This window comes from Epithele typhae, assembly GCF_022376455.1.
Source record: "Epithele typhae strain CBS 203.58 chromosome Unknown BXZ73scaffold_13, whole genome shotgun sequence".
Taxonomy (NCBI): domain Eukaryota; kingdom Fungi; phylum Basidiomycota; class Agaricomycetes; order Polyporales; family Epitheliaceae; genus Epithele; species Epithele typhae.
The window spans coordinates 255647-281252 of NW_025954204.1; the positions used below are offsets into that span (position 1 = coordinate 255647).

The following is a 25606-nucleotide window of genomic DNA, read 5'->3' on the forward strand; positions in this document are numbered from 1 at the left end:
ACTCCTTGCCCTCGACCACGTCGACGACGTCGGTCATCCCCCACTTCCCGCCCCTCTGCCCTTCTTTCGCGCTGCTATCGACACCTGGGGACTCTATCTGCTTGCTTAGCGGACTTATTCGCTCGATACCTCGGCTTTCCCCCTCTCCTGTCGCGCACCATGCTCGGCCACCAGTTCGCGTACTCTGCGGCCCCCGTCCGCAAAGTGCGGGAGGTCCAGTTTGGTATCCTCTCCCCCGAGGAGATAGTACGTGTTCTTTGCTTTCTTTCGTCTCATTGAACGCGTTTTTGACCGACAACGGCCCTCCACGACAGAAAGCGTATTCTGTTGCCAAAATTGAACACCCAGAGGTCATGGACGAAACCACTCACAAGCCTAAGCTGGGAGGTCTCATGGACCCTCATATGGGTACTATCGACCGCAATTTCAAGTGCCAGACGTGTGGAGAGGGGATGTCGGAGTGTCCGGGGCATTTTGGGCATATCGAGCTCGCGAGGCCTGTTTTTCATCCAGGTGAGTGGCAAGCTTCTCCTGCTCGTAACTCCCGCCAACAACATGCGCCAGGCTTCATTGTGAAAGTGAAGAAGATTCTGGAGTGCATTTGCGTAAACTGTGGACGGTTGAAGGTCGACAGTGTGAGTGATCTCGTTTCCTCCTCTCGTTTCGCACCCCACCACCCAATTTTCTGGGGGCTCTCTCCGATCCCATGGAGAACCCCAAACCCGCACCGCGTCTGTGTTCGACAATCGAACCGTTCTTCCACCCGTGACGGGGTTCTCGCGCGTTTTCGGTCGCTTGATCGCCGCGAGGACCGCTGCATACGTCCGGTCATGGTTGGACACGTGGTTGTGTGGTGAAATGGGGGGCTGAGCGAGGAGTGCGGAAAAAAAGAGACTCGTAGCCTCTCATCCAGAGCTACTTGGATGGATGGTCGACTGTCCTCGCTGTGACGCAGTCGGAGTGACATGTCTTGGGCCCTGCACTTGTTACTCGGTCGAAGTAGCCCCCTGTTGTATTGCCTTTCCCGTTCTGTCGGGACTTCTGAGGCACAACTGCTGTACCGTTTTCCACTGGTGAGCTTTATGCTGACATTCTGATCTTCATGTCTTCTCGCAATTGCGCCTTGGCTTTTTGCATCGTAAGTCCGACCCGACTTTCAAAGACCGTATCAGCCACATCCGCGACCCCAAAGCCCGCATGCAAGCGGTGTGGGGTATCTGCAAGAGCAAGATGTCGTGCGACCCTGATGAGCCCAAGGACGAGAATGAGGGTGAACAGGAGGAGCCTAAGAAGGGCCATGGGGGTTGTGGAGCCAACCAGCCAGTGATTCGCAAGGAGGGTCTCAAGCTCTTCGTGCAGTACAAACGCGGGAAGGATGAAGACGAGGTTAGTGTCCGCGCTGCCCCATCGTCCGCCTTACTCATCCCAAGTAGGACATGAAGTCGCTTCAGCCTGACAAGCGGCTGTTCCCTCCGCACGAGGTCTACACCGCATTGAAGAAGATCACAGACTCGGATCTCAAGTTCCTCGGTCTTTCAGTCGAGTACGCCCGACCGGAATGGATGATACTCACCGTCTTGCCTGTCCCACCACCTCCCGTCCGTCCCAGTATCGCTGTCGATGGCGGTACTATGCGCAGTGAGGACGATCTGACGTACAAGCTCGGCGACATCATCAAGGCTTCTGCGAACGTCCTTCGCTGTCAACAAGAAGGCGCCCCCGCGCACGTTATTAACGAGTTCGACCAGCTTCTTCAGGTGAATACAATGTTCCGTTGAACTTCTGCATATTTATCTAACACGAACTAGTTCCATGTCGCGACGTACATGGACAACGACATCGCTGGCATCCCGCAAGCTACCCAGAAGTCCGGTCGTGCAGTCAAGGCGATCCGTGCTCGTCTCAAGGGCAAAGACGGTCGTCTCCGTGGCAACCTCATGGGCAAGCGAGTTGATTTCTCAGCTCGTACTGTTATCACGGGCGATCCCAATCTGGAGCTGGATGAAGTCGGCGTCCCGCGCACGATCGCTATGAATCTGACCTTCCCTGAGCGAGGTGAGTCGTCCGCTGCAACCGCGGAGAGCTGCGTTTTGACCTGTAACGTTGTAGTCACGCCTTACAACATCGCATATCTTCAAGAGCTTGTGCGGAATGGTCCAACAGTGTACCCTGGTGCAAGATATGTGGTTCGGGATACCGGTGAGCGTATCGATCTGCGGTACAACAAGCGGGCGGATGCGTTCCTTCAATACGGGTGGATCGTTGAGCGGCACCTGAAGGATGGCGAGTGCGTATAGTTACGTCGCTACTTTTGGTGGGTGCTGACTCCACTATTAGTTTCGTTCTCTTCAACCGTCAGCCTAGTCTGCACAAGATGAGTATGATGAGCCATCGAGTTCGCTTGATGCCATATTCCAGTACGGGGTTTCGTCGATATTAACGTGGATATGATACTGATGACGCTGCGCAGCTTTCCGTCTCAACCTTTCTGTTACTCCGCCGTACAACGCCGATTTCGATGGTGATGAAATGAACATGCAGTAAGTTCACTGCGTCTTCTTTTTGTCCTTGTATTAATGGCATGCGTTAGCGTACCACAGAGTGAAGAGACCCGTGCAGAGCTCTCGCAGATTGCATGGGTTCCCCGTCAGGTAAGTTCTTCAACGTGGCGTATGCGAAACTTTCGCTCATGTTGCTATAGATCATCTCGCCGCAGGCTAATAAACCGGTTATGGGCATCGTGCAAGACACTCTGTGTGGAATCCGCAAGTTCACTTTGCGCGACTGCTTCTTGGAATGGAACCTGGTTCAAAACATCCTCCTTTGGGTCCCTGACTGGGATGGCACCGTTCCCACTCCCGCGATAATCAAGCCCAAGCCGCTTTGGACTGGCAAGCAGCTGCTCAGCATGTGCATCCCTCGTGGAATCAACATCTTCCGCTCGGCCGAACCGAAATCGAATAACCCAGTGTTCGACGACGGTATTATGATTGAGAACGGAGACATCATCTTCGGCATCGTCGAGAAGAAGACGGTCGGCGCCTCGCAGGGTGGTCTCGTCCACGTCGTCTTTCGAGAGAAGGGCCCCGAAGCCACTCGCGGTCTTTTCACCGGGTTGCAACAAGTCGTCAACTATTGGCTCTTCCACAATGGTTTCAGCATCGGCATCGGCGACACGATTGCGGATCGAAAGACGATGGCGTATATTCAGGACCAGATCTCGATGCGGAAGAAGAATGTCCAGGACATTCTCGGCGATGCCTACCATGACCGTCTCAAACCCTCCCCTGGAATGACCATCCGCGAGTCGTTCGAGAAGAAGGTTGAGCGTGAGCTGAACCTGGCCCGTGACCACAGCGGTCAGTACGCGCAGAAACACTTGAAGGAGGACAACAACGTCAAGCAGATGGTGGTCGCCGGTTCCAAGGGTTCTTTCATCAACATCTCGCAGATGTCTGTCTGTGTGGGCCAACAGTCCGTGGAAGGGAAGCGCATCCCCTTCGGTTTCCGCCATCGCACTCTCCCCCACTTCACCAAGGACGACTTCAGCCCAGAAGCTCGCGGGTTCGTCGAGAACTCATATCTACGAGGTCTCACTCCCCAGGAGTTCTTTTTCCACGCAATGGCTGGTCGGGAGGGTCTCATCGATACTGCCGTCAAGACCGCCGAGACCGGCTATATTCAGCGTCGTCTCGTCAAGGCCCTCGAGGATGTCCAAGTCTGCTACGACGGCACCGTTCGCAACTCTTTGGGCGATCTCATCCAGTTCGTGTACGGAGAGGACGGCATGGACGGCGCGTTCATCGAGCGACAAAACATCGAAACTTTCGCTCTGAATAACGGCCAGTTCGAGCATGACTACCGCGTAGACGTCACCGACCCAACAGGTGGCTTTTTACCCGGCGTCCTCCAAGTTGGTCTTGACGACAGCTCCCTCGAGCTCCAGGCCAAGCTGGATGAGGAGTTCGCGCAGCTTTCCGAAGACAGGCAGCTTCTCCGCGCATTCATCTTCCCTCGAACCGACCCCAGTGCTCCTCGCTATCTCCCCGTCAACCTGCAGCGCATCGTCCAAAACGCGCTCCAGATCTTCCACATCGACAGGCGCAAACCGAGCGATCTCGAGCCGGCGTACATCATCGACTCCGTTCGGCAGCTCTGTGATCGGCTCGTCGTCGTCCGTGGAAACTCGTTCCTAGCGAGAGAATCCCAGGCAAATGCCACCCTTCTCTTCAGGATGCACCTCCGCGCGACCTTCGCGGCTCGTCGCGTCCTCGAGCGCTATCACTTGAACCGCGAGGCTTTCGAGTGGGTCATGGGAGAAGTCGAGGCAAAGTTCAATCTGTCGGTCGCTCATCCAGGCGAGATGTGTGGTACCCTCGCAGCGCAGTCCATCGGAGAACCTGCTACGCAGATGACCCTGAACACCTTCCACTACGCTGGTGTGTCAAGTAAGAACGTCACTCTCGGTGTACCTCGACTCAAGGAGATCATCAACGTCGCGACTAACATCAAGACGCCATCGCTTTCGGTATACCTCGAGCCCGAGATCGCGAGGGACACCATGCTTGCCAAGACGGTCGAGCAAGAGCTCGCCTTCACCTCCCTCCGCACCGTCACCGCCGCCGTCGAGATTTGGTACGATCCGGACCCGAGCTCCACCATCATCGAAGAGGACGAGGACTTCGTGCACGCGTTCTTTGCCATTCCTGACGACGAAATCGAGCAGAAGCTCCACCTCATGTCTCCGTGGCTTCTTCGTCTGGAGCTCGACCGCGCGAAGATGATCGACCGCAAGCTCTCTATGACCTACGTCGCCAACCGTATCGCGCAGAGCTTCAAGACCGACCTCTTCGTCATCTGGAGTGAAGACAACTCTGAAAAGCTCGTCATTCGGTGTCGTGTGCTGGGCGGCGCGGACAAAGACGAAGAGGACATGGGTCAAGTCGAGGAGGACATCTTCTTGCGGCAACTCGAGAATACGATGCTGAACTCCGTCGAGCTCCGCGGTGTCCCCGGCATCCACCGTGTCTTCCTGCTGGAGCACGACAAAATCGTCATCTCGCCTTCGGGCAGCATCGAGGCGCGTTCCGAGAAGGAGTGGGTGTTGGAGACGGATGGCGTCAATCTCAAGACGGTCATGTGCATCGACGGTGTCGACTTCAGGCGGACGTACTCGAACAGCTGTGTCGAGATCTTCGACGTGCTGGGTATTGAAGCTGCTCGCGCCGCCATCATGAAGGAACTTCGTGGTGTCATCGAGTTCGACGGTTCCTACGTGAACTTCCGCCACCTGGCCCTTCTCTGTGACTTGATGACGCATCGTGGATCGCTCATGGCCATCACCCGACACGGCATCAATCGCGCGGACACCGGGGCACTCATGCGTTGTTCGTTCGAGGAGACAGTCGAGATTCTTATGGAGGCCGCTGCGGTAGGCGAGAAGGACGACTGCCACGGAATCGCGGAGAACATTCTGTTTGGCCAGATGGCGCCAATGGGAACGGGCGCGTTCGACGTCACCCTCGACATCGACATGCTGAAGGACGTTATTGTGGATCACCGCTTGCCGGTACAGGAGATGCTGCGCGCCCAAGTTGACGGAGGCATGACTCCAGGACAGGTTGCGATGACTCCGTACGACAGCAACTCGCCTATGTGGAGTCAAGACGTCTCGTTCAAGGGCGAAGCTGCCGCGTTCTCACCACTCGCAGTCAGCGGAAGCGACGATGCGCCGGCAGCTTACAACCTCTTGAGCTATGGCATGAGCCCCATGGGCGCAGGTGTGATGTCCCCAGCGGCGCCCGGCTACAGCCCGAGCTCTCCCAACGCGTACTCGCCGACGTCCCCATACCTCGCGCAGTCGCCGTTTGGTGGTGCGACATCGCCCATGGGCACGTCTCCCTACGCGACGTCGCCGTACTACGACCACAGTCGCGGCGCAACATCCCCCACATACTCGCCTACTTCCCCCGCCCTCAACCTCACGTCACCCACCTACTCGCCGACGAGTCCACGGTACTCGCCCACATCACCTAACTTCTCTCCCACCTCTCCGCGCTATAGCCCACAGTCCCCGTCGTTCAGCCCGACGTCGCCGCGGTACTCACCCACGAGCCCGTCGTTCAGTCCCGCCTCTCCGCGGTACTCGCCTAGTATGTACCAATATGTTTGCTGCACGATGACATCTACTAACGACTTTTGCGCGCGTCCGCAATCGTCCATTTGCAGCCTGTGAGTAATTTTCATCTTTACCATGAGCCGTGATCTTTCTAACATGTATCCCTCATAGCTCCTGCTCAGATGTCTCCCACGTCGCCGAAGTACTCGCCCACGTCACCAGCGTCGCCCGCATCTCCTCGATACTGTAAGTTGTGCAGCGTGGCTCACTGCTGGACACTGACCAATACTCGTTCCAGCCCCCACTTCCCCCGCATACTCCCCAACCTGTAAGTCTATCTGTTTTGCCCCTAGTAGAGTTATGCTGACCCATCCTGCAGCCCCCGCGTATTCACCCGCATCCCCTGCGTATAGTCCGACGTCCCCACAATGGTCTCCGTCGAGCCCGGCGCAGAACACGAATGGGACGTCGTCGACACGCAACCGTCCGTACAGCACCTCGCCTTCCTGGGACTAAATAATATACGCCTCCGGGATTCTTGACCTTAGTCGTAGCCTTCGTGATCTAGCTCTGGAATGCACTCATGTAGAATAATGCCATCACAGTATTGTATCGGTTGGCGCTGTGTGCGCACATAGAACGACGGGTGTGCGATGTGAGTCTGCGCTGCGCACGGTCGACAGTGCGAGCTGCGGGGGAGGTGCGCGCCACAGCCGGGGAGTTACCGTTTACGGCAAGGGCGCGCAAGCCCACTGCGGGCTCTGCGTCACCCCTGCCCTCCTCTCACCCTCTCGCCCGCCCCGCGGCTGCCTTCCCACTCTCCCGTCCCCCACCGCCTGACGCGTCGTTGGAGCGCGCCATTCCGCCATGTCTGTCGCTCCCGCAGGACCCCCGGCCGAGGAGGGCAAGATGCTCAGCGAGTCTCTGAGCACCGTCAAGATTCAGGTGCAGCAGATGAAGAGACACCTCGTACGTCCCCTCCTGCGTCGCTGCTCAAGAGAAAGCTCAAAAGGGGTGACGGGCTGTAGGAGCTTGACCAGCTCATGGACGCTCTCAAGAGCGCGAGTCTCATGTTGGCCGAGCTCCGTACCTCCTCGCTATCACCCAAGCAATACTACGAGCTCTGTGCGTACATCGCTCCCATTCGCGTCGCGCGCGCGCTCTTACACCTCCGCTGCCAGACATGGCTGTCTTCGACGCCCTCCGTCATTTATCCAATTATCTATACGACGCGCACGTCCAGGACCGAAACCACCTCGCCGACCTCTACGAACTTGTACAATATGCTGGCAACATCGTCCCCCGCCTCTACCTCATGATCACCGTCGGCTCAGTGTACATGTCTATCCCAGACGCACCTGTGAAGGAGGTGATGAAGGACATGCTGGAGATGTCGCGCGGTGTGTTGCATCCTATCAGGGGACTCTTCTTGCGGCATTACCTCAGCGGACAGACGAGGGACCATCTGCCAATTGGCGACGACCCAGGGTCCGTTCTCGATCTGCCTTTTCTCCGGCTGAGTAACTCACTTTGACTAGTCCCAAGGGCAACTTGCAAGACTCGATCACGTTCGTGCTCACCAACTTCATCGAGATGAACAAACTCTGGGTGCGCCTGCAGCACCAGGGCCACTCAAGAGACCGCGAGAAGCGTGAGATGGAGCGGCGGGAACTGCGAATCCTCGTCGGCACGAATCTCGTTCGTCTTAGCCAGCTCGACGGCGTGGACCTCGACATGTACCAGACCCACATTCTCCCCAGCATCCTCCAGCAAATTGTTGTCTGCAAGGATGTGATTGCGCAGGAGTACCTGATGGAGGTCGTTATCCAGGTATGTATACCCACCGCTATACATTGCACTCGTACTAAGTGCACACGCTGGCAAGGTCTTCCCCGACGAGTTCCACCTCTACACTCTCGGCCCCTTCCTCTCCGCGACGGCTCAGCTGCATCCGAAAGTCAACATAAAGTCGATTGTGATCGCGCTCATTGATCGGTTGGCGGCGTATGCGGCGCGCGAAGCAGAGAGCGAGGACCCGGAGGAGACGAAGCGACAAGAAGAGGCGGCGGCGCGCCGTCTGGCCGACAAGGTGAAAGCGGCTCGCGACTATCGGCAAGCAAACGGGACTGGGGTCTCGTCTCCGACCACCGAGGCTCCAACGATGTCGAATGAGTGGGGCTCGCCACCGACAAGTCCAGTCGTTGCTCAGACGCCTGAGAAGGCCGAACCTACTCCACTAACACCCAACGGCGCGGCAGAGGATGTTGAGAAGGACGGGAAGGGTAAAGAGAAGGAGGCGAGCAAGGAGGGTGAGGCCTCGGAGGCAGTGAAGAAGTTCAGAGGCGTTCCGGAGAATGTGCAGCTATTCGAAGTCTTTTGGCACCAAGTTGTTGAGCTTATCAAGGTGAGTTTATCGTTCTCGTGGCTGTCAGCACAATGCTGAGCACCGCTGTCGATCAGGCCAGGCCAGATCTGTCAATACAAGACATTACTGCTCTGCTCGTCTCTCTGACGAATCTTTCATTGAGCTGCTACCCAGACCGGCTCGAATACGTCGATCAGATTCTCGGCTTTGCCGCGGAAAAGATCAAAGAGTTCACGGATAGGTGTGTGCCCTTTTCGCCTATCGCAAAGCTTTGCTGAGATCTTTCAAAGCCCCGACCTTCACCATCCTCAAACAACGGCGAACCTCTCGGCTCTCCTCAATGCACCCATCAACTCCTACCAGTCGGTTCTCACTTTACTTGCGCTGCAGCGCTACACCACTCTCCTTCAACAACAACCATACTCAACACGTCGAACGCTCGCTCATTCCCTCATCTCATCTGTGCTCAAAAACGAGACGGTCATCGAGACACCGGAGGATGTCAACGGCATTCTCGAACTCTGTCATGTCCTCATTCGCGATCAGCAAGACGCGGGCACCGGGCCAGGTGCTCAATCCATGATGAACAAGGACCCAAGGAGAGGCCCGTACGACCAGCAGCGGGAAGAGATGGCGGAAGAACAGGGATGGGTTGCTCGCATGATCCACTTGTTCCGCTCAGACGACCTTGGTGTTCAGCTCGAGGTGCGTCTTTACCCCAGGAGTATTTGTGTCCAAAACTTACATGTAGTAGATTCTTCAATCTGCTCGGCGGCATTTCGAGACCGGCGGAGAGCGCATGCGTTATACCTACCCCGCCCTCATCACCTCTGCGATCAAGCTCTGCCGGAGATACAAGAATCGAGAGCACCTCGAGGACGACTGGCAGTCGAAGGTGCAGATTGTCCTCAAGTTTGTCCGTCAGCTCAATTCGATCCTCTCCGCGACCGTCGACGCGCCAGCGATCGCACTCCGGCTGTTCCTCCTCGCGGCGCAGATTTCGGACGAGTGCGGGTTCGAGAACCTGACGTACGACATGTACGTCGACGCGTTCACCGTGTACGAGGACAGCATCTCCGAGAGTCGCGCCCAACTGCAGGCGATCACGCTCATCATCGGCACACTCCAAGGCGCGCGGGTGTTCAGCGAAGACAACTATGACACGCTTATCACTAAGGCGGCCCTGCACGGCTCGAAGCTGCTCAAGAAGCCACACCAGGCGAGCGCGGTCAACCTCGCGAGCCATTTGTGGTGGCAGGAGGTCCCGGCCGAGGAGGAGACGGCCGAGAAGGAGAAGAAGGATAAGGAAAACGGCACGACTGAGGACGGAGAAAAGAAGTCGGTGAGTCGGTTTCGATCTGAAGCGCATGGGATACCTGTTTATAGGGTTATCCAGTATCCCCTGCAGGACAGCAAACGTGTACTGGAGTGCCTCCAGAAGGCACTTCGTATCGCCAACTCCGCGACAGAAGAGATAATCACCGTCCAGCTCTATTGTGATACCCTGGACCAGTACATCTACTACCTCGACCGCGGCGCACCGGCTGTGAGTACCTTGATCCGTCTGCGTGCATGAATTCCATGTTGACGTTATCTGCATACTAGGTGACCCCCAAGTTCGTGAACAGCCTTGTTGAGCTCATCACTTCCTCGATCGACAACATTGTGTCCCCCGACGTGCACCCCGCGCAACGCGCGCCGCCGGGTCTACTCGAAGGCGTGCAGACACCCGAGATGATCTCCCGCCACTTCCGCAACTCGCTTATGTACATTCAGACGAAGAAGGCCGCAGCCGCAGCCGCAGCGGAGAGCGAGCCCGCGAACGAGACCATGGCGCGTTGGGACGACGTCGACGTCGTCGGCGCGCTGCTCAAGATGGGCATCCCGACGCGGTGAGGAGGTTAGGGGGCGGCAAACATTAGTATCCTGGACTCAGGCGGGACGGTTTTTTTTTCGTGCATGGTGCGCGAGATATGTATCTCTGTTGCTGTGACGGCTGGCTTGTCGATACGTTTACCCTGTGTGTGTATAATCCACCTGCTATTTGCTTCCTCTCATCTCGTCTTCGAGCTGCAACTCGGTGGCAGGCGTGAACTGAAAGGGTGGGACAGAGACATCGAGCGTACAACAGATCGAGGAATACAAGCGTGGCGAGGTATGCACATGCGCTATGAGGGCTGGGGGTACGCCTCAGCGAGCGCGGCCGCAATCTCACGGAGCCTGTTCGCTGGGACAAGCATCATGCGCCCGCCCGTGTCCAGCCCGAAGGCCTCCGCGTCGCGCGGCTGCGCGTGCGTGAAGGTGTAGTCCAGCGTGTGCGACGCGAACTGCGCGTGCGAGGGTGGGTCAGCCCCTTCCCACCGCGGCGCGAAGGGGGAGGCGAACGACGACGCACCTTGCGAATCACGTCGTCCTCGGGGTGGAACGGGAAGACGCCTGGGCCCGGGTGCTCCGGGGGGTCCGCGGCGTGCTTGGCGCGTTTCGTGCGCGATGAGGGGGCGTGCAATTCGGCGGCCTCGTCGGCGGTGAGGCGGTAGATGCGGGAGACGAGGAGGAGGTACTTGAAGTCGTAGGGCTCGTTCTGGGCGCGTGCGAAGGGCGGTCGTGAGCGCGATGGAATTGCGATCGGGATGAGGGTGGGGATGATGGAGGGGATGCAAAGGCGTGTGAGAAGCGGGCGAATGAAGGAGACGTACGTCGTCGAGAGCCCACTGGATCTCGTCCGCGAGCATGCGGTACATGTGCGGGACGACCTGGACGGGCATGTTGATGAGCCGCTCGGAGACGACGAGGCCGATGGCGTCGGTCGAGTTGGGCCCGAGCAGGGTCTGCAGCTTCGAGTGCAGCGTTGCGTCCGCGACGGATTTTGCGAGGAGGTAGGCGACGAGGGCTTTAATAGAGGGGCGCTCCTGGATGGAGACACATTATAAGCAAGGAAAGCTCTGGGATGGGGAGCAAGGGCAAACGTGCCTTGTGCTCGAGGATATTGAGGGCCGTCAAGACCGCGTACGGGTCGCTCTCTCGCCCATCGCACTTGACGGTCGTACCGACGAGGGGTTGGGCGAGGATGAGATCGGCGAGGTCGTGCACGGGCACCTCTTGGGCATCCGCGGCGAGAAGCTGGGTGAGAAGGCGTTTGAGGGCGAGGTAGTCGATATCTGGGTGGGGGTCGAAGAACTCGAAGTCGACGTCGATGAGACTCTACTGGCGGGGGCGGGTGAGTGCGAGAGAGCATTGGGGACCAGGCGGCACTCACGCGGTCGTCGTCGGAGTCGTCGCCAGAATCAGGCTCGTCCTGTTTTCGTTTGGCCATCGGGAAACGGGTGGTGGGAGCGTTGGTGGACGAGAGAAGGAGATCTTGCCGAGCAGAGCGCGACGAACGCCGGGCATGTGCGGCCCGGCTGCAGATTTTGTCCGCGCTTCCGGACGAGGCAAGTATCGTGCACCCTCATAGAATATGGGATGCCTAGGGGAGACTACGTGCGCCCCTGGTTGAAACGTTGAACAAGCACAGGCATACGGTCGTTGTTAAAAACAGTGTCCTGTACATTATCACATGGCCGCGACTGCTCGTGCCTGCAGAGAGTGGGATGGCCTCCAGGGTAGATGCGTTACATAAATCGCGCAAACAACTCCTCGACGTTCGCCTCTCTCCACCGCTTCTCCGTCACACGCAGTATCTCCGGGAACCACCCCGCCAGTCTCCTCCCGCTCGAGCACCATCGCGCCAGCGCCTTCCCGCTCATCCACGCGTGCACCATGCCCTCGCCCGAGTACCCCGCCGCGATCCACTCGCCTGCGCGGCGGTGGCCGGCCGCCTTCTCGCCGCGCGCGGCGGCCCGGAGGACCAGGGCGCGACGACGGCCCGGCCGCTCACCTTGTCCGGAGGCGGCCGACCCAGGGAGCATGTCGCGGAGATGCCGAGCACGCCGCTCCACTGCGCCTTGGACCGCCCTGGGCCCCAGTCTCGGTGGATGTGGCGAGGGCGGGGCGAGGGCGGAGAGGCGTCGGCGCCCCAGTTGCGGAGGCCGAAGAACTGCGGGAGCGCGCCGGCGAGGTAGCTCTGCGCGGTGTGGCTCACCGCACGGTCGTCCGCCCGATGTTGGGCATGCCCCGCCGCCGCTCGCCCACCCGCCGCCGAACATGAGCTCGTTCTCGTTCTCGTCCGCTGCGGATGGGGATGGGGAGGACGGCAGCTGGGTGAGGTAGTCGTACCCGGCGCCGGATTTGTAGAAGACGAAGGAGCGCGCGCCGTGGAGCGTGCTCGGGTGCAGGGCGCGGCCGGGGCGCTGGGCGGACATGTTGCCGACGACGGGGACGATCTTGGCGCGGAGGGCGGGGAGAAGGTGTGAGGACCAGCCGTTGGTCGCGTGCACGACGTGCGTCGCGCGTATGGAGCCGCGCGGGGTGTGCACAGTGTAGGGATGGGCGCTGGGAGAGGAGACCGTGATTGAGGTGCAGGGGGTTCTGGCGTAGATGTGGAAGCTAGTACAATTTTGGTGGGTGGGCGAGAATCGGGGTAGAAGGGGCGACTTACTTGTCGGGGTGGCGCTCGAGGAGGGTGGAGAGAAGGGAGGTCACGAAGCGGTATGGGTGCATCGCACCTCCGGGGTTCGTTATGCACCCAGCGGTTTGCTCGGATAAGTGGAATCTCTGCCACAGAGCGCGGTCTGAGGGTGCTCTCTCGGTCCAGAAGTTATCAGACGCACCTTGATCGCCTCTTCGCGCTCGTAAGACATGAACCCCTCTGCAGCTTCCGGCATCTCCGCGCGCCATTGCGCGAGCTTGTCCTTCGCCTCCGCGAAGGTCTCCTCGCTCGTGTAGACGTCGAGATGTTCCGTCGCGCGCACTTGGCCACGCGTGACGATGCCCTCCGCGGTGGCGACGCGCAGCAGCTCGGCAAGATGGGCTAGGCGGAAGTCGATGAGCGCGCGAGCATGCGCGGGGCCATGGCGGGAGGAAAGCTCGGCATGGTCGTGGTAAAGAGGTGGGTTGACATGACCGCCGTTCCTGCATGGGATATATAGAGCGTGAGGGGTGGGAGATGCGGAGGAGACTAGCGAAGCGTACCTGCCGGTTGCGCCGGAGCAGACCTCGCGAGCGTCGAGCATGACGACACTGAGGCCACTTGTACGGGCTAGAGCGTTGTACGCGAAGGAAGTGCCGGTGATGCCAGAGCCGATGATTACCACGTCCGCATATTCCGGAAGGGTGTCGGGAGGATCGAGTCCAATGGTCGTCGCTGGGACGGTCCAGAGCGGGAGGGTAGGGGAGGGAAGGGGAAGGCCAGGGGACTCGTCAAGGCGCTTTTTGAGCTCGTCGTAGGTCTTGCTGAGCTGAAGGGTGGCGTAGACGATGAGCCTGGCTTTGGAGACGATGGTGCCCATTGTATGCGTCCAGTGCTGTCTAGTCTGTGCTGCGAGAGGTCATGGAACGGCGTCCCGGGTAGTGGATGGATGCCGGCAAGGGTGTGCATGCCGGTGGGAAACACATCGTGTGGGTGAGTCGGAAGGCCGACCGGCCGATTCTCCAGGGACGGTCCCGCCGACGACCTACCCCAGCCTACCCCCTATCACAGGCCATTACTGTAGCGTGAGTGCAACCCTGCGTAAAGTTCGACGGCAAAGGCCGCGAGACCACCAACAGCTAATCCCCGACCGGGCTCCTCCACCCAGGCTTTCGTGCGCAGCTATGTCGACTCTTACTCATTCTATCCCATCGCTCATCTTGTGATCCTTCCTATAGCTGATTGGCTCGAAAGAAGAGAAAGCGGCGAGAAGCGGGTGCACTAGTGCGGAGAGTTCCGCTGAGACTACTTGCCCGTATCCCAAAAGACGGCTCTCACCGACAGCATCCCGGATACACTGCGCGATCTCGAAAGCAGTGAGTCATGGTTGCAGCTCAATTGAGCAGCGGACGGTGCACATGACGTGAAAAGGCTTTCTTTTGCGGAAGACATGGCGGGAGGCGAAAACGACGCAGAAGGACTCGTAATAATAGCTTACGGTGCATTCTTGTGGTGCAGTAGTTCGATGGAGACGACAGAGACGTGGTGGGCGGGGGAAAAGACCTGAAGGCAGCCGACGGCCGCTTCGCCAAACCACGGGATTGTCTCACGTGATCGCGACAATGACCACCCCGAGGGTCGCTTGAACTCGCGACGCGTTTGTGCTCTCGTTCTCTCCCCCACGTCCTCAATGCCTCACTTCCGGAGACAGAAATAGCACCTATGCGGCAGCGATTTGGGAACGGCACTTCAAAAAGTCTGCGGCACTTTGTCTTGGCTGCCGTTTGTCCGGGGCTTCCCCCCTGGCAGCTTGTATCCAAAACATACCCTCTTACTCCGCACTCCTTCTCTCGTAAATGAAATTCAATCATCACTCGTCATGTCTGGATGCGCGACTGTCTCGGACGACTGCGTTGAGCGGCCACCGGCCCGGCGCCCCAGACGAGTGAAGCGGGCGACTTTGCCTCGTTCTGCTTGGCGAGGGTGGCCACGCTTCTCCTCCCCGCCCATGGTCTCTTGAAATCCTCGTCTGCCCGTTTGCGCCGCGCCTCATCCTCCCACACCTCTCCCGTATTTTCTTGAAACGCCAGAATGACAGACCCCTTCTCCCTCGACCTCGCGCGACCGACATCTCCTAGGGCACCTGCCTCTTCCACCTCCGCGTCCTTCAACATGCTATCCATGTCAACCAGTTTGTCACGACCGGCGACGTATGACCTCCAGGCACATCTATACTCTTCCTTCCTTCAGCGCAAGACTGCCGATGTCGCTCTTCGCATCTCTGCGTCCTCCTGGACTGCAGTATATAGACTGCACAGAGTGATTCTCATACAAGCGGTACGTCTTCCTTTTTTTTGCCGTGTTGTGCGTCCTCATCTGTTGTCGCCAGGGATTCTTTCAGTCCCTCTTTACCTCTGGCTTCAGTGAATCGGGCCCCAGATCGCGAGGTCATCTCGGCAGCACAGACAGTACTATTGACATCGTTTTTGACGACCCCAACATCACGCGGGCTGGTGAGTTCATCTCTTGTAGTCTTATGCATTCCCTTTAGCCTTTTCTATGGTGCTGTGTTCTGCCATCTGCTGGTGTCGCATGCATGTCTCTATACTCTGTACCCTTGCGCCGGCCTTCTGGTAGCCTCCAGGCTAACGTGATCTACCCCCAGCCTTTGAGTACGTGGCATTGTCACTGTCTCGCCTACATCAATGTGCTAATATATAAAACGAAACAGAATATGCATCGCACGACTATATGGAGGCGGTCCTCCTCTCTGGATATCCCCGACAATGATACCCACCCCTACACATCCGCTGACACCTCCTTTCGCATCCACCACATCTATTCACGACTGTTCTCATCTTCCGACTCTACTGCCCTCCCACCTTGGAATATCCACCGTTCCGACATTACCCCCGGACCACCAACCAGCGTCACCCCGGTTTCTGCTATCTTTGCTTTCTGCAGCAGTCTACTTGTCAATACCCTCCGTCGCTTCTCAGGCACTCTCGGCTATCGTACGCACTGTCGGACCGCATACAGCGATCCGATATCTTGATTTTGCCCTCGGTCGCGGCATTGGACCTGCTGGAGATCCTCACTCCTTTACTGAGGGTGTCGACGTAGATCTGGGTCCGGCGGTTGGGCTCGAAGAAGTCGCTGAGCTCCTGCACGATGACGACCCCTCCGCCTCATACGACTCCATCGAGGTACCCGAGGACCTCCGTCCTGACTTTGGCGGTACCCCCAGATCCCCCCGTCCCGTCAAACCTGAAGAAGTGAGACCATCGCGCAAGTGTAGTGGTCAGACCGGCGTCGACTCTGACTCGGAGATCGAAGACCTCAGTCAGCCGACCCAGTACTACAGCCAGCCCAGGTCGCAGGACAAGCTACGTTCCTCGCAATCCGCTGGCGAGTCGAACTTCCCTCGACCATGCTACTACTACGGTGCCGTCTCGGATAAGGTCGGCGAGGCGGCGGCGTGCTGGCTCACTCGCTGGGGCGTCGACATGCTTCAACTCGAGGCCCGGGCCATCGCCCCTACCGAGACTAGGGCTCAGGCCGCGCCCATATGGTCCCCAGTCGTTTCTCGACACGTGCAAGGCGTCGGAGAAAGGCCGGGCTCGGCACCGCCAGAGCTGGCAGGGTCAAGATCTCCGCGCAAGTTCACGGACAGACCTCATTCCAGCACCCCAGATGTTCCTGTAATCTGGAGACGAGGGGGCCTCACAGCACGTTGGGTCAGAGGCATTCTCTCATCGGACGCTCTCTTCGTGAAGGGAGAGAAGGAGAGGTATGATATGGCTCGTAGTATCGTTGAGATGAGGAGGTCATCGGGCGTCGAAACCGATCCCGAGGAAGACGAGGACTTGGAGTTTGAGAAGATGTTCAACGAAGGCATATACTATGCCAATATGGTACGTTCTTTCTCTTTACCACCTCTTTCGGAGCTAAATGAGGATGTAGAACATGGACGACCTAATGTACATCTCTCGCGACTCCTCCCCCTTGACCGGGAAACCGTTCGTGTCAATGTCGGTGCTACAAGCTGCTCTGTGGAATCAGTCTACTCTCGCACACCGGATTGTTCAGCGGGCTTCTGGACCTACATCGCCATCTCAATCACCCTCAACTGCGAACAAGGACCTTGGTGTAGGTCTTGCCGTCACAGATATCGAGCCAGGAGGTGCATTCGGCGCGATGGACACGATATACTTTCCCATCCCCGGAGATTCATCTCTCCGCCTTGGAGACAGCACTGGACTCGATGGATCTTCGATGGACCAACTGTTCGATATGAACGCAGCAAAGAAGGGCTCCGCACTAGCCACGGAGGCGAACTTTTTCGGACTAGCACCCGCCCGCAAGTCTGCTTCAGCTCTGCTCGCTCAGAGCTCCCCTTGCTCCCCTTCCTCGCCCCCCTCGCCCTCGTCATCGGACACCAAATGGACCGCCCACCCGCCGTTCCGGTTCGCAGTCGAGTTCTGGGACGTCGACGCGCTCCGTGAGAAGAGCCGGCTGCACTCGCACACGGTCTGGTACGCCGGCAGCCTCTACAACGTCTACGTCCAGGTCGTCCGCAAGAAGGGCGTCCAGCTCGGCATCTACCTCCACCGCCAGTCCGCCGCCGACGCCATCCCGCCCCCCTCCGCCCCCGCGCTCCCGCGCACCCCCGCCGGCGGCCGCGGCCCCTCCGCCTCCGTCTCCGCCCCGCGCCCCCCGCTCTCGCCCTCATCGACGTCCCGTCCCCCGCGTGCGCGCACGCCACGCCCGGCACCCCGCTCTCGGCGTCGACCCCAGCCCCGGCCCCAGCCCGGCCCCGCTGTCGCGCGCCGCAGTCCACGACGACGGGGCTGCCCGCGACGGCGGCGGCGGCGGCGGTCGCGCCCGCGCAGGCGTACCGGGACGCGCGGGGGGCGGTGCGCGCGCACTTCACGATCGCGTGCGCGAGCGCGACGGGCGCGAGCGTGACGCGGTTCACGAGCGCGCCGGACACGTTCGCGGTGAGCCAGAGCTGGGGGTGGAAGTCGAGCTCGCTCCGGACGGAGGAGTACCTCGAGGTCGACGCGGAGGGGACGCCGGTGCCGGTCGCGATGCCCGCCGGGCGGGAGGTGAGCCTGCGGGCGACGGTGGTGCTGGGCGTCGTGTGAGGTACAGGGTTGGGCTGTGCGTAGTGCATATAGCGAGACGAGCTCCTCTCGAGGACTTCATTTCTGTACACTTTGGTTCTCCTGCCATGGAGTGTCGTGCAGCCAATGCAGATGAATATTCGACAAGACCTCACGTGATCGCAACGTTGCTGCGCCCGACGAGGTGTGGCCGGCAGTATTCTGAGCAGAAATTGTTCTACATTCGCATGTGCGTACACTACAGTAACTACGAATTCGTTCCAAGGGCTTCTATCCAGCCACCGCTCCCATCCGCCCGCACACGGTCCGGGACGACTCGACTGGCTCACAGCTGGTCTGCAGATCGGCATCCGTCAGTGCAATGTGCGAATGTATGCACCGATCTGAACTGACTGGTGTTGCCCAGGTCCGCGCACGCCTCCTTGACACGCACGACGAGCGTCTTCTCGCCCTCACGCACCCACACCCGCGGGTCGTAGTACTGAGATACCCGGCCGCGTGAGTTTGGTTCCCAGCGGCGCTGGCGCGCCCAAATCGCTCACCTTCTTGTTGGGCTTGTCCGCTCCGTCGGGGTTCCCGACCTGGGTCTGGAGGTAGCCCGACTTGCTCTGCACAAAGTCCTGTCGAACAGCGACCGAGGGTCAGCACCGCCCCGAACGCGCGCGGCTCTGGAGGACGCACCCGGATACCGGTGAGGTACGCCCACTGGGTGTCGGTGTCGACGTTCATCTTGACGACGCCGTTGTCGACGGCGGTCTTGATCTCGTCCTTGGTGGAGCCGGAGCCGCCGTGGAAGACGAGGAAGAGGGGCTTCTTGGCGCTGCCGCCGATCTTGCTCTCGGCGTAGAGCTGGTGCTTCTGGAGGAGCTCGGGATGGAGGCGGACGTTGCCGGGCTTGTAGACGCCGTGGACGTTGCCGAAGGCGGCGGCGATGCTGAAGTTGGGGCCGACGGCGGAGAGGGCGGTGTAGACGTCGAAGATGTCCTCGGGCTGGGTGTAGAGGAGGGAGTTGTCGACCCCGGTGTTGTCGACGCCGTCCTCCTCGCCGCCGGTGATGCCGATCTCCATCTCGAGCCAGAGGCCGAGGGGGCCATGCGCTTGAAGTACTGGACGCAGGTGGCGATGTTCTCCTCCTTGGGCTCCTCGGAGAGGTCGAGCATGTGGGAGGAGAAGAGGGGCTCCTGGTGGGCCTTGAAGTACTCCTCGTCGGCCTTGAGCATGCCGTCGAACCAGGGGAGGAGCTTCTTCGCGCAGTGGTCCGAGTGGAGGACGACGGGGCTGGGGCGGGCCGGGGGAGTGAGCGGGGGGTCGAGAGAGGGGATTGAGAAGGGAGACGCACACGCCGTACTCCTTCGCTACAGTGCGGACATGGTGGGCAGCGGCGACGGCACCGGCGATGGAAGCCTGCTGCTTGTCGTTGGGGAGACCCTTGCCGGCGAAGAAGGCAGCGCCGCCTTGGGAGACCTGGATGATGATGGGGGCCTTGATGTCACTGTCAGGCGGATGAGCAGGCGGGTGGGGATAGGACGGAGGGGGGGACGGACCGGGCGGCCTCGAGAACAGAGTTGGCTACGGATGAGGAGGTGACGTTCTGGGTTGGACGAGAGTGAGGTCAAGCGGGTTTAAAGCGGGAGAGGAGGACTGACGATGGCCTGGTCGACGGAGAGTGAAGATGAGCGACTGCAGCTGAGGATGGGTGAGAGAACTCACGGGAATGGCGAACTAGAAGAGGGAGATGAGCTGAGGGCAGAGGAAGGTATGAAGACGGGACTGACCTTGTGCTCCTTCGCATACTCGAAGAGCTTGCGGACGTTGTCTCCGGTAAGGACGCCGGCCTGGGGAGGGGCGATGAGCGGAGGAGAGGGCTGCGGCAGGACGACGTACGGGAACGATATCGAAAACACCCATGGCGAGGGAGATGAGTGGGTGGAGAGAGGAAGAGGAGAGGAGCAGAGGATGGGATCGATGCTATCCGGCACGGGGGCGCCGCGGTCGATCCAGTGCGGGTCTCCGATTCTCGTCCGATTCTCTCGGCGGGCAACGGACACGCTCAGAGATAGACACGGTTTTCACGTGACCGCGACAGTCGACGCGTCGTCGGATGTCCGTCCCTTCTCATCCTCCATCACGCATGCAGTGACTGATGCACTCACCTCGACGCCCTCGAACCTAGGTCCGGGACCAAATTCCGAAAGATTGCCGACAGGCGTAAGCCGGCTTGCCAGTGAGCCCGGGGCGGGCTCGGGTGTGATATAGGGTGCGGTCCCGCGGGTGGTGTGTTCGTGCTCGCGCGGCCGCGTTCTCTTCCCGAGTCACAGTTCGGGCGCAGGCGGAAGTCATGCAGCGGATTACGCACCTGCTTCCTTCTCCCATCAAACGTGGTCCAGATTCGAGGGCACCTCGCCCAGCTATTTCAGTTTTCGACCCACTCAAAAGACGACTTCTTCTCCCGACCTACCCCAGCAGCTCCCTCCCTCCTCATTCACACCTCCCACATGGCTGACCCTGCTTCGAGCACCGAGCGGCCCTTCACTCTCAACGTCCCCGAAGCCGATCTCGACTTCCTCCACCAGAAAATCAAGCTCACTCGCTTCCCAGACGAGCTCGATCAAGCCGACTGGGAATACGGAGCACCGCTCGCCGACATAAAACGGCTCGTTTCCCGCTGGCAAGACGGCTTCGACTGGCGCAAGTCCGAGGCGGCCATCAACGCCCTGCCCCAGTTCACGCGCGACATCGAGGTCAACGGTTTCGGGACGCTCAACATCCACTTCCTGCACCAGAAGAGCGAGGAGGAGAACGCGGTGCCGTTCCTGTTTGTTCACGGATGTGAGTGGCCTGCGCTTTTCGTGCATACTACACTCGTGGACCGCCATGCGACGGAACAGGGCCGGGACACTTCCTGGAGGTGCGCAAGATACTGCCGCTGCTGACTGCCAAGTCGGCGGACCACCCGAGCTTTCACGTCGTCGCCTTGAGCCTACCGGGCTTCGGCTTCTCCGAGGCTCCGAAGAAGAAGGGGTTTGCGGAGCGTCAGTATGCGGAAGTGGCGAACAAGTTGATGGTCAGTCTTGGGTACGACCAGTACGGTGCGTGATTAGGTGAACTCGACCCCCGGTGTGACTGAAGTACCTTGGTACAAGTCGTGCAAGGAGGAGACTGGGGACATTACGTGCGTATTTCTTCACATTGACCATCGGCTTTGTCTCACTGAGGCCCCCTTGCAGGTCGCGGCGTATCTCTCTACCTTCTACGCCCATACACATCTCAAGGCTTGGCTATCCAACTACCCAATGTGAGACGGATCTTGTCACGCTAGAGCAAAAACAGATTCTGACTGCTGAAGGGATCCAGGGGAATACCGCCAACTCTATCCGAGACGCCTCTGCTGCACCTCACGCACAAGATCACACCATACACCCAGTTGGAGAAGAAGGGCTTGGAGACGTCGGCCAAGTTTCGAGCTACGGGAGGAGGCTATTCATACGAACAGTCCACGCGGCCCCAGACGCTCGGGTACTCCCTCTCCGATTCTCCAGTCGGGCTGCTGGCGTGGATCTACGAGAAGCTGGTGGACTGGAGCGACGCGTACCCTTGGAAGGACGACGAAGGTGAGCGAGTCGGTCCTCGCCGCCGCCACGTGCTACTCGCGGCTGACGAGAACTCGCAGTGCTCGAGTGGGTGTCCATCTACTGGTTCTCGCGCGCGGGCCCGGCGGCGTCGGTGCGGATCTACAAGGAGATGACGGGCGGGTACGCGTACCGGGCGATCGCGCACGCGAAGCGGACGTCGATCCCGTTCGGGGTCTGCTACTTCAAGGACCTCAACCGCTCCCCGCGCAAGTTCCTCCAGGCGCTCGGCAACCTCCAGTTCGAGTCGGAGGAGCATGAGAAGGGCGGGCACTTTGCGGCGCACGAGGTGCCGGAGGCGTTGGTGGGCGACATCCGCAAGTTCTTCGGAAAGGGTGGCGCGGCGTATGGAGCGGTGGAGGGGCGGAGTGGGTATGCTTGAGTGCCGTGCTGTGGATCGAACGGGGACAGTAACTCACATGTAAAGCTACAAGGATGCTACCCAGCATGCCCGACGGCACGGATATGAGTCTCGGTACGGTCGCTGGGAGTCCGCGCTCCTGACTTGCGGCGATCTGCCCCAGGACCCATGCACTTCTTGGGAGCGTACTTCTCGAGAGGGACCCTCCTCGGCGCCTGATGGCAGTTCCCGTGGCGTTCAGACGGCGAGCGGGCCGGAGACGGTATCGCATCGTCCGTCCGTCGACTCGGACTCTGCCCGCCAACTAGTACTAGGTAGTGAGCCAGAGAAGACAATGGCGGCGTACGTGCAAGACAGCATAATGCTCCTCGGCGATTCCCTCACCCAGGGCGGGTACGAATTCAATGGGTTCGCCGCCCAGCTCGCCCGTACGTTCCCCCCAGATCTAGTACGCACGGGATAAGCGATCGCCTAACGTGCTCGCCCCTCCCAGATGTGTACAACCGTAAGATGGACGTGGTGAACCGCGGCTTCAGCGGCTACAACACCGACTGGATTCTCCCCGTCTTCGATCAGGTCCGTGTCCCCCGCCGCCCAGCTGCACTCCCACTCGCCCACTCACCCTCAGCCTCCCAGCTCTTCGCCACCAAGGAGCAGCAGCAGCACCTGCCCAAGGTCCGCCTGCTCGTGATCTGGTTCGGCGCGAACGACGCCGCGCTCCCCGTGCGGGACCAGCACGTCCCGCTCGAGCGCTACAAGGCCAACCTCGCCCACCTCGTCGCCGCCGTGCGCTCGCCCGACTCCCCGCGCCACTCGCCAGACACCCGGATCGTGCTCATGACCGCCCCGCCGGTGAACACGCACCAGTGGGGCGTGCGCCAGGCCGAGCGCGGGAACGTGATGGACCGCGACTTCGAGACGACGCGGGCGTACGCCACGGCTGCGAAGGAGCTCGGCGCGGCCGAGGGCGTGCCCGTCGTCGACCTCTGGACCACGATCTACGACGCGGCCGGGCGGGAGGAGGCCGCGCTGAAGAAGTTCATGACTGACGGCCTGCATCTGAACAGGGACGGATACCAGGTGAGTGCTCCCGCGTCCGACGAGGCATGGGCCTGCTCCGACGCGTCCGGCAGATCGTGTTCGACGAGTTGATCAAGACGATCGCGGAGAACTACCCGGAGTACCATTATGAGAACCTCAAGTTTGTCTTCGTCACGTCAGTCGTGTTTGACGATGGTCTGTCGACTGTTTGCTGATTCGGACACAGGTTCGACCTGATTTGCGAGGACCTGAAGAATTACCAAGAGATCTTGCAGAAGCGCAGCGCATTCTAGAATGGAAAGACACGTAGATGGCTGGAGCATGATATACATATGAAGAGCGCTGTACTCTAGCTGTGCTCGCCCCTGGGGCATCTGTGTAGTTGACGCCCCGCTCCCCTCGATCCGCGAACCCGGTCCCAAAGTGTAGATTTGGCTCTTGTACACCTACCATCCGAGGGGTTTCAACGAGGACGACCAAAATTTTTTTTAAAATGAGCGCTGTAGGTTGAACGGGGCAGCGGCTCCCATGTACATAACACTACAAGGATGCTACTTCGGCGCGGTCAACGCGTCTCACGCCTTCTCTCGACCGCCCTTGCCCGACGACTCGGCTCGCGATGACGTCGCTGCCGTAGTGTGGTGCTTGGTGATGTCGTGTTTGTAAGCACTCTTCCGTCCGTTCGGTGCACAGGCGCAGCATGGCCTCGGCTAACGCGGCGAACTCGGACCATTTAAGAGGTATTCGACTCCTTGTGACTCCCCCTTTTGTCCCGTCACTACACGCCATGGCTGGGGACACGTCGAAGGAACAGCCGTTCACGCTGAACGTCCCAGACGCAGACCTCAACCTCCTCAGACAGAAGCTCAAGAACACCCGCTTCCCCGACGAGCTCGACGAAGCCGGTTGGGAGTACGGCGTGCCCCTCGCGGACGTGAAACGCCTCGTCGCGCGCTGGCAGGACGGCTTTGACTGGCGCGAGTCCGAAGCGGCCATCAACGCGCTGCCCCAGTTCACGCGCGACATCGAGGTCGAGGGCTTTGGGACGCTCAACATCCATTACCTCCACCAAAAGAGCGAAGAGAAGAACGCTGTCCCGCTGCTCTTTGTGCACGGATGTGAGTCTCGGGAGAGCCGCCAGTGGGAGTCCGCGCTCCTGATGTGCGCACGGCGATCTGCTCCAGGGCCCGGACACTTCTTGGAGGTGCGGAAGATGCTGCCGCTGCTGACCGCGAAGTCGGCGGACCATCCGAGCTTCCACGTGGTCGCGCCGAGCCTGCCTGGCTTTGGGTTCTCGGAAAACCCGAAGAAGAAGGGGTTCGCGCACCGCCAGTACGCCGAAGTGAGTGGGTGCGGCTGTGGGCCATGACCGACACCGCGACGTGCTCACGCGTGTGTGCTCGGCGCAGGCGGCGAACAAGCTCATGATCAGCCTGGGATACGACCAGTACGGTACGGTCGCGCTTCCGTGTCGGGCACTCCCCACATGCTGACGGATGTGCAGTCGTCCAGGGAGGAGACTGGGGTCACTATGTCCGTCCGTCTCCTGAGCAGTGCTTCCGCGCCCCTCTGTGCCGTCGACTGACCGGCGGCACAGGTCTCGGCGTACCTCAGCACATTCTACGCCCACACGAACCTCAAAGCGTGGCTCTCCAACTTCCCCCAGTGCGCCTGCCCCCCTCCGCGTGCCCGCCCCGCTCCCGCCAGCTGACCGAGGCCTCGTGGCAGCGCCCGGCCCCCGACGCTCGCCCAGTCCCCACGGCTGTACCTCGCGAACCTGCCCACGCCCTACACCGCGCGCGAGCGCGAGGGCCTCGCGCGCACGAGGGCGTTCGAGGCCACCGGCGGCGGGTACGCGTTCGAGCAGGGCACGAAGCCGCAGACGGTCGGCACCGCGCTCGCGGACTCGCCCGCGGGACTGCTCGCGTGGATCTACGAGAAGCTGGTCGGGTGGAGCGACGGGTGCCGGTGGGAGGACGACGAAGGTCCGTCGACGTCGACGGTTTGCGGTCCTAAGTAGGCTCGAGCGCTGGCTGACCCGGGGCGTGCAGTGCTCGAGTGGGTGTCCATCTACTGGTTCTCGCGCGCGGGCCCGGCGGCGTCGGTGAGGATCTACAAGGAGATGACCGGGTGCTGGGCGTACCCCGTCGTCACCAACGTCAAGTGGACGTCGATCCCCTTCGGCATGTCGCACTACAAGGACCTCCATTACAGCCCGAAGAAGTACGGCGGGTGCCGATTCCTCGAGCGAGACGTTCGACTGACGGATTCCTGCAGATGGTTACAGACGCTGGGCAACCTCCAGTTCGAGTCGGAGCTGCACGAGCGTGGGGGCCACTTCGCCGCGTATGAAGTCCCGGAGGCTCTCGTAGGCGATATCAGAAAGTTCTTTGGCAAGGGTGGGGCCGCTTTCGGAGTGGTCGAGGGCAAGAACGGATATGCTTCATTCCAATGACTCG

The 25606-nt window shown here is 60.1% G+C and overlaps 9 protein-coding genes across 9 annotated transcripts; 6 read left to right on the forward strand and 3 right to left on the reverse strand.

Annotated features, from left to right (window-relative positions):
- Positions 1–159: 159 nt before the first annotated feature.
- Positions 160–6634, forward strand: BXZ73DRAFT_44035 (beta and beta-prime subunits of DNA dependent RNA-polymerase; the record flags this gene model as incomplete). Its single annotated transcript, XM_048019262.1, has 14 exons — positions 160–246; positions 315–513; positions 565–635; positions 1144–1386; positions 1443–1757; positions 1809–2055; positions 2110–2287; positions 2338–2417; positions 2471–2540; positions 2591–2651; positions 2702–6152; positions 6290–6364; positions 6417–6446; positions 6498–6634. The coding sequence occupies 14 exons, from the start codon at positions 160–162 to the stop codon at positions 6632–6634; spliced, it is 5244 nt and encodes a 1747-aa protein (XP_047879618.1).
- A 351-nt stretch (positions 6635–6985) lies between these two features.
- BXZ73DRAFT_44076 (vacuolar protein sorting-associated protein 35) lies at positions 6986–10379 on the forward strand (the record flags this gene model as incomplete). The annotated part of the gene is made up of 10 exons (XM_048019270.1): positions 6986–7087; positions 7147–7243; positions 7300–7606; positions 7657–7948; positions 8004–8522; positions 8579–8724; positions 8774–9188; positions 9238–9833; positions 9870–10029; positions 10089–10379. The coding sequence occupies 10 exons, from the start codon at positions 6986–6988 to the stop codon at positions 10377–10379; spliced, it is 2925 nt and encodes a 974-aa protein (XP_047879619.1).
- A 272-nt stretch (positions 10380–10651) lies between these two features.
- On the reverse strand, positions 10652–11796 carry BXZ73DRAFT_89109 (p21-C-terminal region-binding protein-domain-containing protein; the record flags this gene model as incomplete). The annotated part of the gene is made up of 5 exons (XM_048025171.1): positions 10652–10810; positions 10879–11064; positions 11180–11392; positions 11454–11684; positions 11740–11796. The coding sequence occupies 5 exons, from the start codon at positions 11794–11796 to the stop codon at positions 10652–10654; spliced, it is 846 nt and encodes a 281-aa protein (XP_047879620.1).
- Positions 11797–12094: 298 nt separating this feature from the next.
- BXZ73DRAFT_89110 (FAD dependent oxidoreductase) lies at positions 12095–13870 on the reverse strand (the record flags this gene model as incomplete). Its single annotated transcript, XM_048025172.1, has 6 exons — positions 12095–12360; positions 12381–12559; positions 12615–12968; positions 13021–13136; positions 13193–13493; positions 13554–13870. 6 exons carry the CDS (start codon positions 13868–13870, stop codon positions 12095–12097), a joined length of 1533 nt encoding a protein of 510 aa, XP_047879621.1.
- A 1906-nt stretch (positions 13871–15776) lies between these two features.
- On the forward strand, positions 15777–18137 carry BXZ73DRAFT_89111 (uncharacterized protein; the record flags this gene model as incomplete). Its single annotated transcript, XM_048025173.1, has 3 exons — positions 15777–16904; positions 16954–17740; positions 17788–18137. 3 exons carry the CDS (start codon positions 15777–15779, stop codon positions 18135–18137), a joined length of 2265 nt encoding a protein of 754 aa, XP_047879622.1.
- A 304-nt stretch (positions 18138–18441) lies between these two features.
- BXZ73DRAFT_99702 (fructose-bisphosphate aldolase) lies at positions 18442–20024 on the reverse strand (the record flags this gene model as incomplete). Its single annotated transcript, XM_048028090.1, has 11 exons — positions 18442–18452; positions 18510–18597; positions 18659–18736; positions 18798–19178; positions 19229–19394; positions 19456–19608; positions 19661–19707; positions 19763–19768; positions 19827–19838; positions 19892–19951; positions 20001–20024. The coding sequence occupies 11 exons, from the start codon at positions 20022–20024 to the stop codon at positions 18442–18444; spliced, it is 1026 nt and encodes a 341-aa protein (XP_047879623.1).
- A 587-nt stretch (positions 20025–20611) lies between these two features.
- On the forward strand, positions 20612–22127 carry BXZ73DRAFT_99703 (alpha/beta-hydrolase; the record flags this gene model as incomplete). Its single annotated transcript, XM_048028091.1, has 6 exons — positions 20612–20945; positions 21005–21205; positions 21260–21288; positions 21344–21411; positions 21471–21727; positions 21787–22127. The coding sequence occupies 6 exons, from the start codon at positions 20612–20614 to the stop codon at positions 22125–22127; spliced, it is 1230 nt and encodes a 409-aa protein (XP_047879624.1).
- A 313-nt stretch (positions 22128–22440) lies between these two features.
- Positions 22441–23440, forward strand: BXZ73DRAFT_89114 (SGNH hydrolase; the record flags this gene model as incomplete). The annotated part of the gene is made up of 5 exons (XM_048025174.1): positions 22441–22534; positions 22600–22682; positions 22743–23186; positions 23240–23322; positions 23374–23440. The coding sequence occupies 5 exons, from the start codon at positions 22441–22443 to the stop codon at positions 23438–23440; spliced, it is 771 nt and encodes a 256-aa protein (XP_047879625.1).
- Positions 23441–23934: 494 nt separating this feature from the next.
- BXZ73DRAFT_99705 (alpha/beta-hydrolase) lies at positions 23935–25602 on the forward strand (the record flags this gene model as incomplete). Its single annotated transcript, XM_048028092.1, has 8 exons — positions 23935–24265; positions 24332–24489; positions 24557–24599; positions 24652–24680; positions 24745–24812; positions 24876–25132; positions 25199–25370; positions 25425–25602. The coding sequence occupies 8 exons, from the start codon at positions 23935–23937 to the stop codon at positions 25600–25602; spliced, it is 1236 nt and encodes a 411-aa protein (XP_047879626.1).
- Between the last annotated feature and the right edge of the window lie 4 nt (positions 25603–25606).